Here is an 11,354-nt window from a genome sequence, read left to right as displayed (position 1 = left end):
CGCAGCACTCCGCTGCCCGATCACAGGCAGCCGCGCATGCGCACAGCTGCCCCCCTCAACACCCCTTGCCCGGTCCTGCCCGCCCGCTGTGCGCATGCGCAAACCTCTCTCCGGCTTCACGATCCCAGCCAGGTGGCGCATGCGTACGGCGCAGAGCAACTCCTCCGGCACCGCACTGCGCATGCGGCGTCGCGCCGCGCGCCTGCGCGCTGCTCGCTTCCGGCCCCCGTCGGTAGGAGCTGGAGGAAGCGGGCGGCGGCGGCGGCGGCGCTGCCATGGTGTTCTACTTCACCTCCGGCGGTGAGCGCGGGGCCGGCACGGGCTTTACCGGGCCGAACCGGGCGTTACTGGGCCGAACCGGACTGAACGGGGCCGAACCGGGCTTTTCCGGGCCGAACCGGGCTTTTCCGGGCGTTACTGGGCTGAACCGGGCCGAACCGGGAGTTACCGGGTGCTACTGGGCTGAACCGGGTGCTACTGGGCTGAACCAGGCCAAACTGGGCGTTACCGGGCCGAACTGGGCGTTACCGGGTGTTACTGGGCTTTTCCGGGCCGAACCGGGCTTTTCCGGGCCGAACCCGGTGTTACTGGGCCGAACCGGGCTTTACTGGGCTTTTCCGGGCTGAACCGGGCGTTACTGGGCTTTTCTGGGCTGAACCGTGCCAAACCGCGCTGAAGCGGGCTTTTCCGGGCTGAACTGGGCTTGAGTGGGCTTTTCCGGGCTGAAGCGGGCTTTTCCGGGCTGAACCGGGCCGAACCAGGCTTTACTGGGCTTTTCTGGGCCGAACCGGGCTGAACCCGGTTTGAGTAGGTTTTTCCGGGCCGAACCGGGCGTTACCGGGCTTAACTGGGCTTTTCCGGGCCGAACCGGGCTTTACTGGGCTTTTCCGGGCCGAACCGGGCGTTACCGGGCTGAATTGGGCTTTACAGGGCTTTTACGGGCCGAACCGGGCTTTTCCGGGCTGAACTGGGTGTTACTGGGCTTTTCCGGGATGAACCGGGCTTTTCCGGGCGTTACCGGGCTTGACTGGGCTTTTCTGGGCTGAAGCGGGCTTTTCCGGGCCGAACCGGTCTTGAGTGGGCTTTTCTGGGCTGAACCGGGCTTTACCGGGCGTTACTAGGCAGAACTGGGTGTTACTGGGCTGAACCGGGTGTTACCGGGTTTTACTGGGCTGAACCGGGCTGAACCGGGCTTTTCTGGGCGTTACCGGGCCAAACTGGCTATTACTGGGCTGAACTGGGCCGAACTGGGCGTTACCGGGCTTTACTGGGCTGAATTGGGCTCTACTGGGCCAGACCGGGCTGAACCGGGCTTTACTGGGCTCTTCCAGGCTGAACCGGGCTCTTCGGGTCCCAATCGGTCCGAACCGGGCGTTACTGGGCCGAACCGGGCGTTACTGGGCCGAACCAGGCTTTTCCGGGCTGAACTGGGCCGAACCGGGCTGAACTGGGCCGAACCGGGCTGAACTGGGCCGAACCGGGCTGAACTGGGCCGAACCGGGCCAAACGGGGCTGAACTGGGCCGGAGTGGGCTGAACGAGGCTGAACTGGTCTCAGTTGGACCTGTCATACTGGGCTTTACCGGGCTAAACTGGGCGAATTGGTGCTGTGCTGGGCTTCACCGGGTTAAACTGAGCTCAACTGGGTTCCGCTGCAATTAAACTGGCTCAAACCGGGCTGCGCCGCGCCAAACTGGTCTCCGCTGGTCTCAACTGGGCCGCACTGGGCCGAGCAGGTCCCCAGGGGAACACAATGGCTCCCGCAGGGCCCGACGCAGCGGCCGGGGGGGCCCCGTGCGGTTCGTTGGGAGCCGGATCGCGTTCAGTCGTGGCCCTTCTGTGCTCCCCCCGCCCTCTCGGCGGCGTGGGCGGCGTTCTCGCCAAGTTCCTGCTCCCAAAACTTCGTTCCCGAGCGTTTTCCTTTCACGTTTGTGTCGTGCCTGTGCCCGCGGCGAGCTCTCGCTCCCCTGGCCTCCCCTTCCCGCGTGCCCGGAGCGGGTTTTTTTCCCCCCGCTGACTCCCCCGGCCGTACGACGCTGTTATAGTTTTGCTAAACGCAATTAAAACGGCAGCCGGTGTCGTTTGAGGAGCTCTGTCTGGCCGTCGCGCCGCCGACGCCGCATTTTGGGTACAAACGCCCCCAAAAAGAACAGGACCGGCGGGCGGCTCGGGACCCAAGCCGTCCCACCTAGCGAGGCGGTTTCCCTTTTGCTGCCTCTGGAAACGCCGGAGCCGACGCCGCGCTCTCCGAGGCCGGCGTTTGGGGGCGGTTTCGGTCACCTGCGCTGGGGATTTTTCTCCGTCCCGCGACGTCGACGAGAAGAAAACGCGGGGGAATCGCAGGGCGCGTGCAGCCGCGCCGCGTCCCCTCCCGCTCAAACCCGCGGGTCCGTGGCAGGGGAGGCCCAATTTCGGCGCGGCACCGCTCGAGCTCAACAGAAGTGTAAAAAAATAAAATAAAAAATGAACCCTCCCGGGCTCCCCGAGGGACGTTGGCGGTGTGCTCCTGGGGTTTTTGGAAGCGGCTCTCGGTCTGATCCCTGACCCCGGGGCCTGCCCGAGCCCCTCCTGACCTGTTTTCCTTTCTGTCCCCCAGCTGCTCCTGCCGTTTACACCATTTACATGGGAAAGGATAAGTACGAAAGTAAGTGTGCCGAAAGCAGGGGGGGGCGGGAGGGTGCCTGAAGGTAGGTTTGGGGTTCCCGGGGGCGTTTGGGGCCCGATGGCTGCGGTGTGTTGCTCGAAACCTCGTCCGCTCCCGCGGGTTATTGCGATTCACCCCTCTGCAATCCGCCGGGTTGCTGTTAGTTAGGGCAGGCAGACCTCGTAAATCCTCTCGGTGGAGTAAGCGAGGCTTCGGCCGCTCCTGAAAACTAAGCGAGGTGAAAAGCGGGCTGCCTGGAGGCAGACGGGGCTCGCTGGGGGGAAGAGCGCTCCTCCGTCTGTTTTCGAGGGCTTTCCCTAAAAGTCTCCCCGCACAGCTGGAGAAACATCACGGAAAACCGCTGAAACAGGGGCGGGAGGTTGGGGGATCCTCAGCCTCGCCCCCGCAGCGGTTCCCGTGCCGGAGCCCCTCTCTGCCCCTGCTCCATCGCGGCTGGTTTCTCCTCCCGTGGGGCCTCGGCGGGCGCTGCGGCTCGTTGACGGATTCGGTGCCGCTTTTGTTCCCGCAGATGAAGACCTCATCAAGTACGGCTGGCCCGAAGACATCTGGTGGGTACCGCCGAAGCGAGCCGCCCCCCGGTGCTGCTGAGGGATCGCAGCACCACCCTCGGGCTCCCATGGGTGCCGCGGTCGCCCCTTCCCCGGGGCTGTGCGGTCGTTTCACTGCAGTCCCCGGGGGGCGGGGTGGCCCCCGTGGGTTGCGGCAGAGCCACGGACGGGTGCCGGGGCACCGTTTGGTGCTGATTTTCGTTTCCCTGCGCCTGGGAAACGGGCACGGATAAACGGGGAGGGCCCCCCGGGGTGCTTCGAAGGGAGCAGCTCCGGAAATCTCCGCGTGCGGACGAGGGCAGGCGGCGGGCCCAGAAAGCCGACGGGGGACGGGGGGAGCGGAAACACAAACACGTGAGGCTGAAATCACGGAGGAACCTGGGGACGGAGGCGGAAGGTTTTTGGGCAGCAGTAAATGCCGTGCCTGGGGAACGCTGCTGTCTGTCCCTCTGCGTGTGCTCGGTGTCACCGCGGGCCCGTCCTGCAGCCTCAGGGGGCTGAGGCAGAGAGCAGGAGCAGGGGATTTGGGCCTTTTGCCTCCTGACAAGTAAAAGCCGAAGCTGCTGGCCTCAGACCCACTGTGAGCGGCTCGGGCAGGCGACAGGAAGCGCCCAGACGTTCGTGGCCTGGTTTCGGTTCACGTTTGGCTCGGCAGAAAGGAGAAAGGGGGGTTTCCCCCTCCCGCTGGCAGCTGGTGGCGGCATCTCTGCTGGCCGTAGGTCTCCTAGATGAGGTTTGTGAGATTTTTATGCAAAGCCATCCTGCTCTGGGCACGGCTGGGCAGCCCAGGCGTGTTGCAGCTGCTGCTCTCGGTTTCTCGCAAGAATCACCTTTCAGTCAAGACTGAAATCGGGGTTGAATCAGGATTGCACTTCTGGCTCTTGAAAGAGGCCTTCGCCAGGAGGAGTTCAGGCATCGTGGTGGAACTGGAGCTGCCGCCCGTGCTTGTGCCTCCCCTCTGTGTGACAGCCTGGTAGCTAACGTGCGCTGCGAGGACACTTTGTCAGCAGGAAGCTAACCGGCACGGGAGAATTTTCTTCTCCAGCAGAAGAAATCTTTCTTGGGCTGAGTAACGTGGTGTTCTAGCAGTATCACGTCAACATTCTGTCTCATACCTTTTATATCGCTAGATAACTTAGGGTATGTCTACGCCGTTACTTAGGAGTGGCCTTGAGACCAGCCCTCAAACTGCCTGAGCCACCAAAGTTTTCTTTTCCCGTCCCTTTGGCGTTTTACGGCTCACACCAGCATCACCCGCGGTGAGTTTTCGGTGCCCTCGGTCCGCCTCAGGGAAACGCGCAGGTCCTGCTGTGGAGCTTGCCTGGGAGTTGTTTCTCCTAACCGCGTCTGGCGCATTTTAGATGTGCTTCTCCTTAGCAGGGGCGCAGCGGAATGGGAGCAGGAGGCTCAGAAAGCACGGGGGAGAGCTCACGTGTTGGTGCTGGAGGCTCGTCCTGCACGTGGGGCAGCGTTTTCAGTAAGAAGAGGCGGGGGGGGGAAGGATTTTTGTTTTAATTTTTTTGGCCTCTCATCAAGGCGAACGGTGTCCCTAGGAGGAGAAGCTCTGACTGCCTTGCGGTGTCCTTCAGGGCGGGCGACTGCCGTCTCTTACCTCCTGCTAAATGCGTTTGTTTTGTTTTATTTTGTAGGTTTCACGTGGATAAGCTCTCCTCTGCCCACGTGTACCTCCGCTTGCACAAGGTGAGCCCCCGGCGCGCGGGTTTTAAAAGGCCCTGGTTAGCGTTCACCTGCCCGGGGGCTGCACGGCCCCACCCCGCAGCGAGCCCTGCGCGAGGACCCTCCTCGCTCACGTGAGCTGCTAAAGCCCTTCGAGGGAAGCAGAGCAGAGCCTTGCTTCAAGCCTCCTTAAAAACAACGTGGAAAACTCCAAAAATCTGTAAAACGGGGAGCGCAGGAGGTCTGGGTGTGCTCACGGAGCATCGCGGCCTGGCCGTGGTGGGTCTTCGGGTGCCCCTCGGTCCCCGAAGCCCCTCGTGCTCCGCGGCAAGCCGCTGACGGCGCCTCCCTCTGTGGCAGGGGCAGACGGTGGAGGACATCCCGAAGGAAGTTCTGATAGACTGCGCCCACCTCGTGAAGGCTAACAGCATCCAAGGTACCGCTGCGCCCAGGACGTCTCTTGGAGCTGGGTGGGAGGCGTTTGTGCTTCTGCTCCGCGCTGCGGGGTGGGGGGAGGTTATTTTGGATCAAGTGGTCGCCAAGCTCCTGCTCTGCCGTCCTCTGCCAAGCCCGTGCTGCTCTTACGGGAGGCAGGTGCCGCGTACAGCTGCCGGGGCTGCCCGTTTACGCTTCCAGAAGGAGGGGTTCGAAACCTCTGCCGTTGCTGTTCGTGCCCCCGTGCTGCTCTCGGAGGCAGAGGCCTCGCAGCCGCCTCTCTCCCAGCGCCTTGGGGCCCCCCTTCCCCAGCGCTCGCTCCTCTGGCGGGGACGGGGGCTCCATCTGGAGCTCGTTAGCCCTGCCTGCAGCGCTCCTCTTACCGCAGCCAGCGGTGGTGTGGCCGCCTTCTCTTTTCACCGGGGCGCTGCAAGGACCTCTCCTTTTCCTTCTTTCCTTGCCTAGTTAGTGACGGGCGGGACGGGAATAACCGTCGGCGGCTGCGTTCACCCGGAGGACTTTAAATCTGCTTTCGGCAGGGGGCTGACGACGTCTCCTTCCTTTCTCTCCCTCCTCCTGCCTAGGCTGCAAGATGAACAACGTCAACGTGGTGTACACGCCGTGGACTAACCTGAAGAAGACCGCGGACATGGATGTGGGGCAGATTGGCTTTCACAGGCAGAAGGATGTGAGTGTTCGCTGCAGGCCAGGGAGGGCGGCCTGGCGGCAGGCTGCGACGCTTCCCTGTCGGCAGCTGGGTGCCTTGGCCTCAGCGTTTGCTCCGAAGCGAAGGAATGATCTACTTCCTGAAGCGTGAGAGAGATCTCGGGGCGTGTTTGGACGTACCTGAAGTGAGAATCCGTGGCTGAGCCTCGCCTCAGCACGGCGAGGTGACGCCTGTGGCCGTGAGGCCTGTCCGGGATGTCCCCAAAGAGCAGCGCCGTGTGGGTGACGTCTCCGCTAATGCCCAGTGGCACCCGCGTCAGTCTGTGCTCTCGCCTTGGGTTTATCTCCGCCGACGTCGTCCCTGAGGAGCCTGCCCGTGAGCAGTCGGTCGGATCAGCTCTCCAGCAGCAGTGCGGTCGTGGCTGTCTCTGGCTTTGCTGTCTCTGCTTCGAGGGCGGTCTCACCCCAGAGCTCCCTCCGCAGTTGTTAAACCTGTGACAAAGCAGAGCTGCTGAGCTCCGTAGGGTCCAGCCAACGTACCAAGCTATCCCCAAGCCTGAGCTGGTGGCCCCAGATAATGCTGTGCCTAAATCCACGGCTGCTGGGATAGAAAGCTCTCCAGAGCTGCCGATGGCTGACCAAAACAAGTCTGCAGCAGGGCAGGAAATGCAGAACCCCCTGCAGAGCGCAGAGCCGGCAGCGTGTGATGTTCTCTTCCCCTCGTGGTCCGCAGAGACCTGCTGCCGCCACCTCAGGAATCGGCAGGGGCCCGCTCTCGTCTCCTGGCCCCGTGGTCGAGGCCCCGCGCCAGGAAGGCGAATTAGTCACGCCGCTGTGCTTCGCGGCGCTCGTGCCTGTTAGTCGTGCGCTCCTGCACAACGGCCTCGTTTCGCTGTCACACAGCCTGCTGCGTGGGACGGGGTGGCGGGGCTTTTCCCGAGCGCCCGTTTGTGCGGGGCTCGGCCACGGGTGAAGTGGACGCGGGGCGTTTTCTGCCCGTCGGCCGAGTGCCAGAACGAAAGGGCTTTTCTTTTTTTTCTGTGAGGATGGCGGTTCTTTTTGCGCTCCCCAGGTGAAAATGCTGATGGTGGAGAAGAAGGTGAACGAGATCCTGAACCGGCTCGAGAAGACCAAAGTGGAGCGCTTCCCAGACCTGGCTGCCGAGAAGGAAGCCCGCGACAGAGAGGAGAGGAACGAGAAGAAAGCCCAGATCCAAGAGATGAAGCGGAAGGAAAAGGAAGAGATGAAGAAGAAGAAAGAGCTGGAAGAGCTTCGGTGAGTGATAAATCGCGGTGCCAGCGCTGAACTTGTGCACTTTTCACCAGCGCTGGGAGACGGTCACGGCTCAGCGGTTTGTTTAATCGTTGGCCCGGCCTTACTCAGCGCTCAGCTGACCTGCTGCAGCGATGTCTGCATGGCCCGGTGGTTTCCTTTGTCTATACAATGAACGCGTTTCCCCCTTTTTTGGCCTAAAATAAACTTGGATGGGAAGCCATTGTTAACAGAAAGGAGCCGCGCCTTTCGAAATCTGTTGCTAGCTCGAGGGAAATTTGGCGAGCCGCTTGTCTCCCTCTGCGGGGTGGGAGCAGCCTCGCCGTCCTCCAGCTTTGCGTGAGCCGCGGAAAGCCCCGAGCCGTAGGTAGGGCCGCTCAGCCTCCTGCTGCATCCCCAGCGTCGGGAAAAGCGCCTGAATCCTCAGCTCTCCCCTGCAAACCATCGCCTTTAAGCCCAGGACGCAGTCTGAAATGTCGCGTTGACCTTTCTGCCATCCAGCAACCAAACGTGCGGCAACGTTTGGATCTCGTCTCCCCCCCCCCCAGTTCCTGCCTGCCCCGTGCAGAGCGGGACGTGCCGGCCGGCCGGCCCCGAAGGCTTGCTTTGAAGGCTGTTGTTTGTGTGTGAGTGATAACGAGACTGGAATTCGAAAAACTCGAGGATTCAACGCGCGGAAAGATCAGAAAGGGTTTAGAGACGCAAACTAAACCAGGAGAAACTAGCAGCAGGGCACTAAATCAGGAGAAATTAGCAGCAGGGCACATCCGTGCTACTGAGGAAGGGCTCTGCCTTCCTGCTGAGCTTTTCTCTGGAGCTGCCTCTTCACCACCCCCAAAGCAAAGGGTTTTCTGCCTCCCGATATGATTTAGCTGGTGGGTTCTGGACAAAGCCGCAGAGGCTGTGGAGAATGAGTCTGCACAGCACATGCGCTTTCTCCGGTTGCTTTAATTACCCGAAGAGGACAAGATAAGCAAATATTCGGTCCAGCCTGGCTGAATTTGGAAAGGAAAAACGGATTGCTTTTCTGGTACTCGATCCCATTTTATCAAAATGCCTCTGTCAGTGGGTTTTGGAAACGTATCCTGTAAGATAATGTGATTTTTCCTTTCAGGAGCTACTCGTCGTTAATGAAGGCTGAGAACATGTCCTCCAATCAGGTAGGAGCCGACTGATGCCCACAGAAACCTTGCAGACGGCTGAAATTCAATGCGGGGTTGGGGCAGGGCAGCTCCCGCATTGCGGCCCGCTTCCAGCGCCTCCTGCGTGGCAGAGCACAGCTCCCCTGCCCCTTCCCGTTGAAGGACACTGCCTCTCCCCTCGCTTTTCTGAGGGGGCCCTGCTGCTCCTGGGTCACCCGGGGGGAGCCCGTGCAGCTGGGGATGTGCTCAAAGTCCCCCTTAATCCCCCTCCCGCCCAAGAGGAGGAGCAGGAGGAGCTTTAAGTTGGGCTCCGGCCTCGCAGGCTGTTGGGGAGCGACCCGAAACGCGAGCAGGGGGCTCTCCCGAACGGCAGAGAACCTGCACGCGCCGCCTCGCTGCTTTAGCGGAGGTGGAGAACGCGCGGTTCTGACGAGAAACCAGCTGGAGCTACCAGGGCAATGGCTCGGGGAGGGAGCAGGGGCCAGCAGGAGGGAAGCGAGCTGGGTCCGAGGGGGGCTCTGGTTCGGAAGAGGTCCTGGCGTGCACTGCGTGGCCTGAGGTCTGCCTCGTGTGCACCTTCCCACCTGGGGGGGGTCCTCGGCAAGGAGATCTTGGAGGTCCTCCCGGTGACCCTCAGCTTAAAATCCATTTTTTGCCTCCTCGTCCCTAACTCCCCGTTAGAGGAGGATGTGGCTTTCAGGAATCCCTGATTTTTTTTCCTCCTGGCTGGCATCCTGGGGCTGCTGGGGTGAGCCCGACCCCTGCTTCCTCCAGGGATCAGCAAACAGCCGCTGCTGTTTCACAACACGGAGCCTCGCTCAGGGCTGTTCCCACTCCAGGGCCGCTCCCGGCTGTTTGTCTGCTCCGATTTCGCGGTGTTTGTGCCGAGAGGGCAGGAGTCCAGGAGAAATGGCAAACCTGCCATCCTGCTGAACGCACCGCTTCGCCGTTTTCCGTTTGACTGTGCGCAACCGTCCTGCTTCTCTTTCTTCCCACAGGATGGCAACGATTCAGACGACTTTATGTAAATAAAGCCTCTCGCTCCTTTCTCAAGCGCGAGGTGGTTTGGGATGTCTCAATAACTCACCGTCGCTAAGAACACCAAAAAAAAAACCGCAACAAAACAACCAAAAAAAAAAAAAAAGCGAACTCTGACCCCGTTTCTTCAGAACCTGGCCGGTTCTCCCGGCATCCCGACCAGCTCTGAGCCGCGGACAGCTTCTGGAGGGAGAAGATCTCCGTGCCTGCACTGACCTCTCCTCGTCAGGGCCGTGGGTGGAAGGAGGCAGAACCGAGCATCAGCCCTATGAAGGCAGCGATGTTTATTCTAGGGAAGGGGTTGCTGTAGCTTTTAATCCTGGGAGATTTAACAAAGGAGGAGACAAATTGTGCTGTCTCGCTGCCGCCCTGGCAGCCCGGTGGGGCAGAAGCAGGAGTTTGGGGTCACTGCTGCGTACACGAGCCCCAAAACCCCGCTGCTGGCTGCACAACCCTTCTCTCCCTGGGGGTGGGGGGATCCCTCTGAAACTGGGGTGTGTAAATTTTGACGGGCTGACAGCTGCTTTGCAGGGCCAACCTGGCCGTTTGTAGCTGCTCGTTAAATACAGGGCTACGAATGGAGGTTCTGAGCTCGGCTGGTGTTGCAGCCTACCTGAGCACAGTACCGGGGCTGCGCTACGTGCCTGGGGATAGCCCCACGGCGTGATATTTTTTTTAATTACGCTTTATTTCTGGGCTGTTCCCCGGAACACTTCTCCGCAGGGAGAAGCTGACGCAGAGGAGTGGAGTTTTGTGCGGTGTCTGAGCCCGTCCCGCTCAGAGCTCTCTGTAAGGTTTGGTGGGCGAGTCTGTACGAAGCGGTCGCGGTCGTCGGCGCGGCGCCTGTGTATATGTCATGATTAAATTCGTACCGTGCCGGTAAAACCTGCCCGAAGGTGAGTGTCTCCTCTGAGGAAGGGCAGAGCCGTGTCCGGGGAGTTCTCCTCGGGCTGCGTGAAGCTGGAGGCCCCGCGGAGGTCGTGCAGAGGAGCGTCTCCCTTCCCCGCGCCGCTGCCTGACCTCGTTGTGTTGTGCACCCTGCCCCTGCCGGCTCGGGGCGTCCTCCTCCTGCCCTGGAGCGGGGCTGGGGGTGCAGGCAGCCCCAATCCCCTGTCTGCTCAGGGCAGGGGAGCTCCCTGCGGGCTCGGCAGCACCCACGGACCCCTGCGCTCCCCCCAGCCCTTGGGTGTCCCCGGGAGGGCTCCGAGGAGCCAGCCTCTCCCCCCATCCCCTCCTTGTTTGTCTCCCCTTGCTCCTTTTCGTGCTGCTGTCCGAATTTCCCAGCCGGAGTGGTGGTGGTGGCGGCAGGGGTGTTTGCAATCCCTCCCAGCTCTGTTTGTCTTTCCTTTCGCTCCCCGCCGGGGTGAGAAGAAAGGCGCCGCAGGCCTGCTGGCGGCAGCTCAGCTCCGCTCCGCTCGCTGCCTCGCGGCCCCCGCTGCCTCCCCGTGCTCCCGGGACGGCCGTGGGAGGCGGATGTCTCCTCCCGCAGCGGCTCCAAGCCTTGGGAAAGGGCTCGAATCGTTCCCAGCCCCTGGCCGCTGGCCCAGCACAGCCCTCGGAGGGCTGCGGGGTGACTGCCGCGGTCCTGCAGGGCCCGGGGGGGTCCGCACACGTACCCGAATGTACCCCTACGTACCCCGGGGTGCGCTTCTGGGGGCACCCATGGGTGCTGCGAGCTCACAGGAGCTGGGGGAAGAGCATCCCTGTGTCCGTCCGTCCATCCTCCGGCTCTGGCCGGGCTTCTCCCAGCCTCGGAGGGAGGGGACCTCCCAGCACAGGGCTGGATTCGGAGGGAAGGAGCAAAGGGGGAGCGAGCTTTAACCCCCCCCCCCCGAGAGGAGTTTTGCTCTCGCTGTAACCAAAATGTTTAAAAGTCTCACCAAAATACTGCTCCAAACGGAGTGAGTGCGGG

At 61.8% G+C, this 11,354-nt stretch overlaps 1 protein-coding gene across 4 annotated transcripts; it reads left to right on the top strand.

Moving 5' to 3' along the window:
- Positions 1–9: 9 nt before the first annotated feature.
- CCDC25 (coiled-coil domain containing 25) lies at positions 10–10,327 on the top strand. Of its 4 annotated transcripts, XM_080584155.1 has the most exons (10): positions 10–300; positions 2,596–2,643; positions 3,173–3,212; positions 4,375–4,471; positions 4,862–4,913; positions 5,250–5,325; positions 5,909–6,012; positions 7,063–7,265; positions 8,377–8,422; positions 9,403–10,327. In XM_080584155.1, exons 1-10 carry the CDS (start codon positions 37–39, stop codon positions 9,430–9,432), a joined length of 960 nt encoding a protein of 319 aa, XP_080440281.1. In that variant the 5' UTR covers positions 10–36; the 3' UTR covers positions 9,433–10,327. The 4 variants fall into 4 exon arrangements, with proteins under 4 accessions (XP_080440281.1, XP_080440282.1, XP_080440284.1 ...); XM_080584158.1 differs by lacking the exon at positions 4,375–4,471 and having other exon boundaries at positions 155–300; XM_080584156.1 differs by lacking the exons at positions 2,596–2,643; positions 3,173–3,212; positions 4,375–4,471 and having other exon boundaries at positions 80–300.
- Positions 10,328–11,354: the final 1,027 nt, after the last annotated feature.

The sequence above is a fragment of the Anser brachyrhynchus genome (assembly GCF_964034855.1).
Source record: "Anser brachyrhynchus genome assembly, chromosome: 3".
Taxonomy (NCBI): Eukaryota; Metazoa; Chordata; class Aves; order Anseriformes; family Anatidae; genus Anser; species Anser brachyrhynchus.
Note: the sequence above shows the minus strand (reverse complement) of the source record. Positions and strands in the feature narration are given on the sequence as shown.

Coding starts and splice junctions, on each gene's coding strand:
- CCDC25 (XM_080584155.1), top strand. CDS start 37: ATGCGCACAGCTGCCCCCCTCAACACCCCTTGCCCGGTCCTGCCCGCC. Junction 301..2,595: donor GTTCTACTTCACCTCCGGCG/GTGAGCGCGGGG, acceptor TCTGTCCCCCAG/CTGCTCCTGCCGTTTACACC. Junction 2,644..3,172: donor GGGAAAGGATAAGTACGAAA/GTAAGTGTGCCG, acceptor TTGTTCCCGCAG/ATGAAGACCTCATCAAGTAC.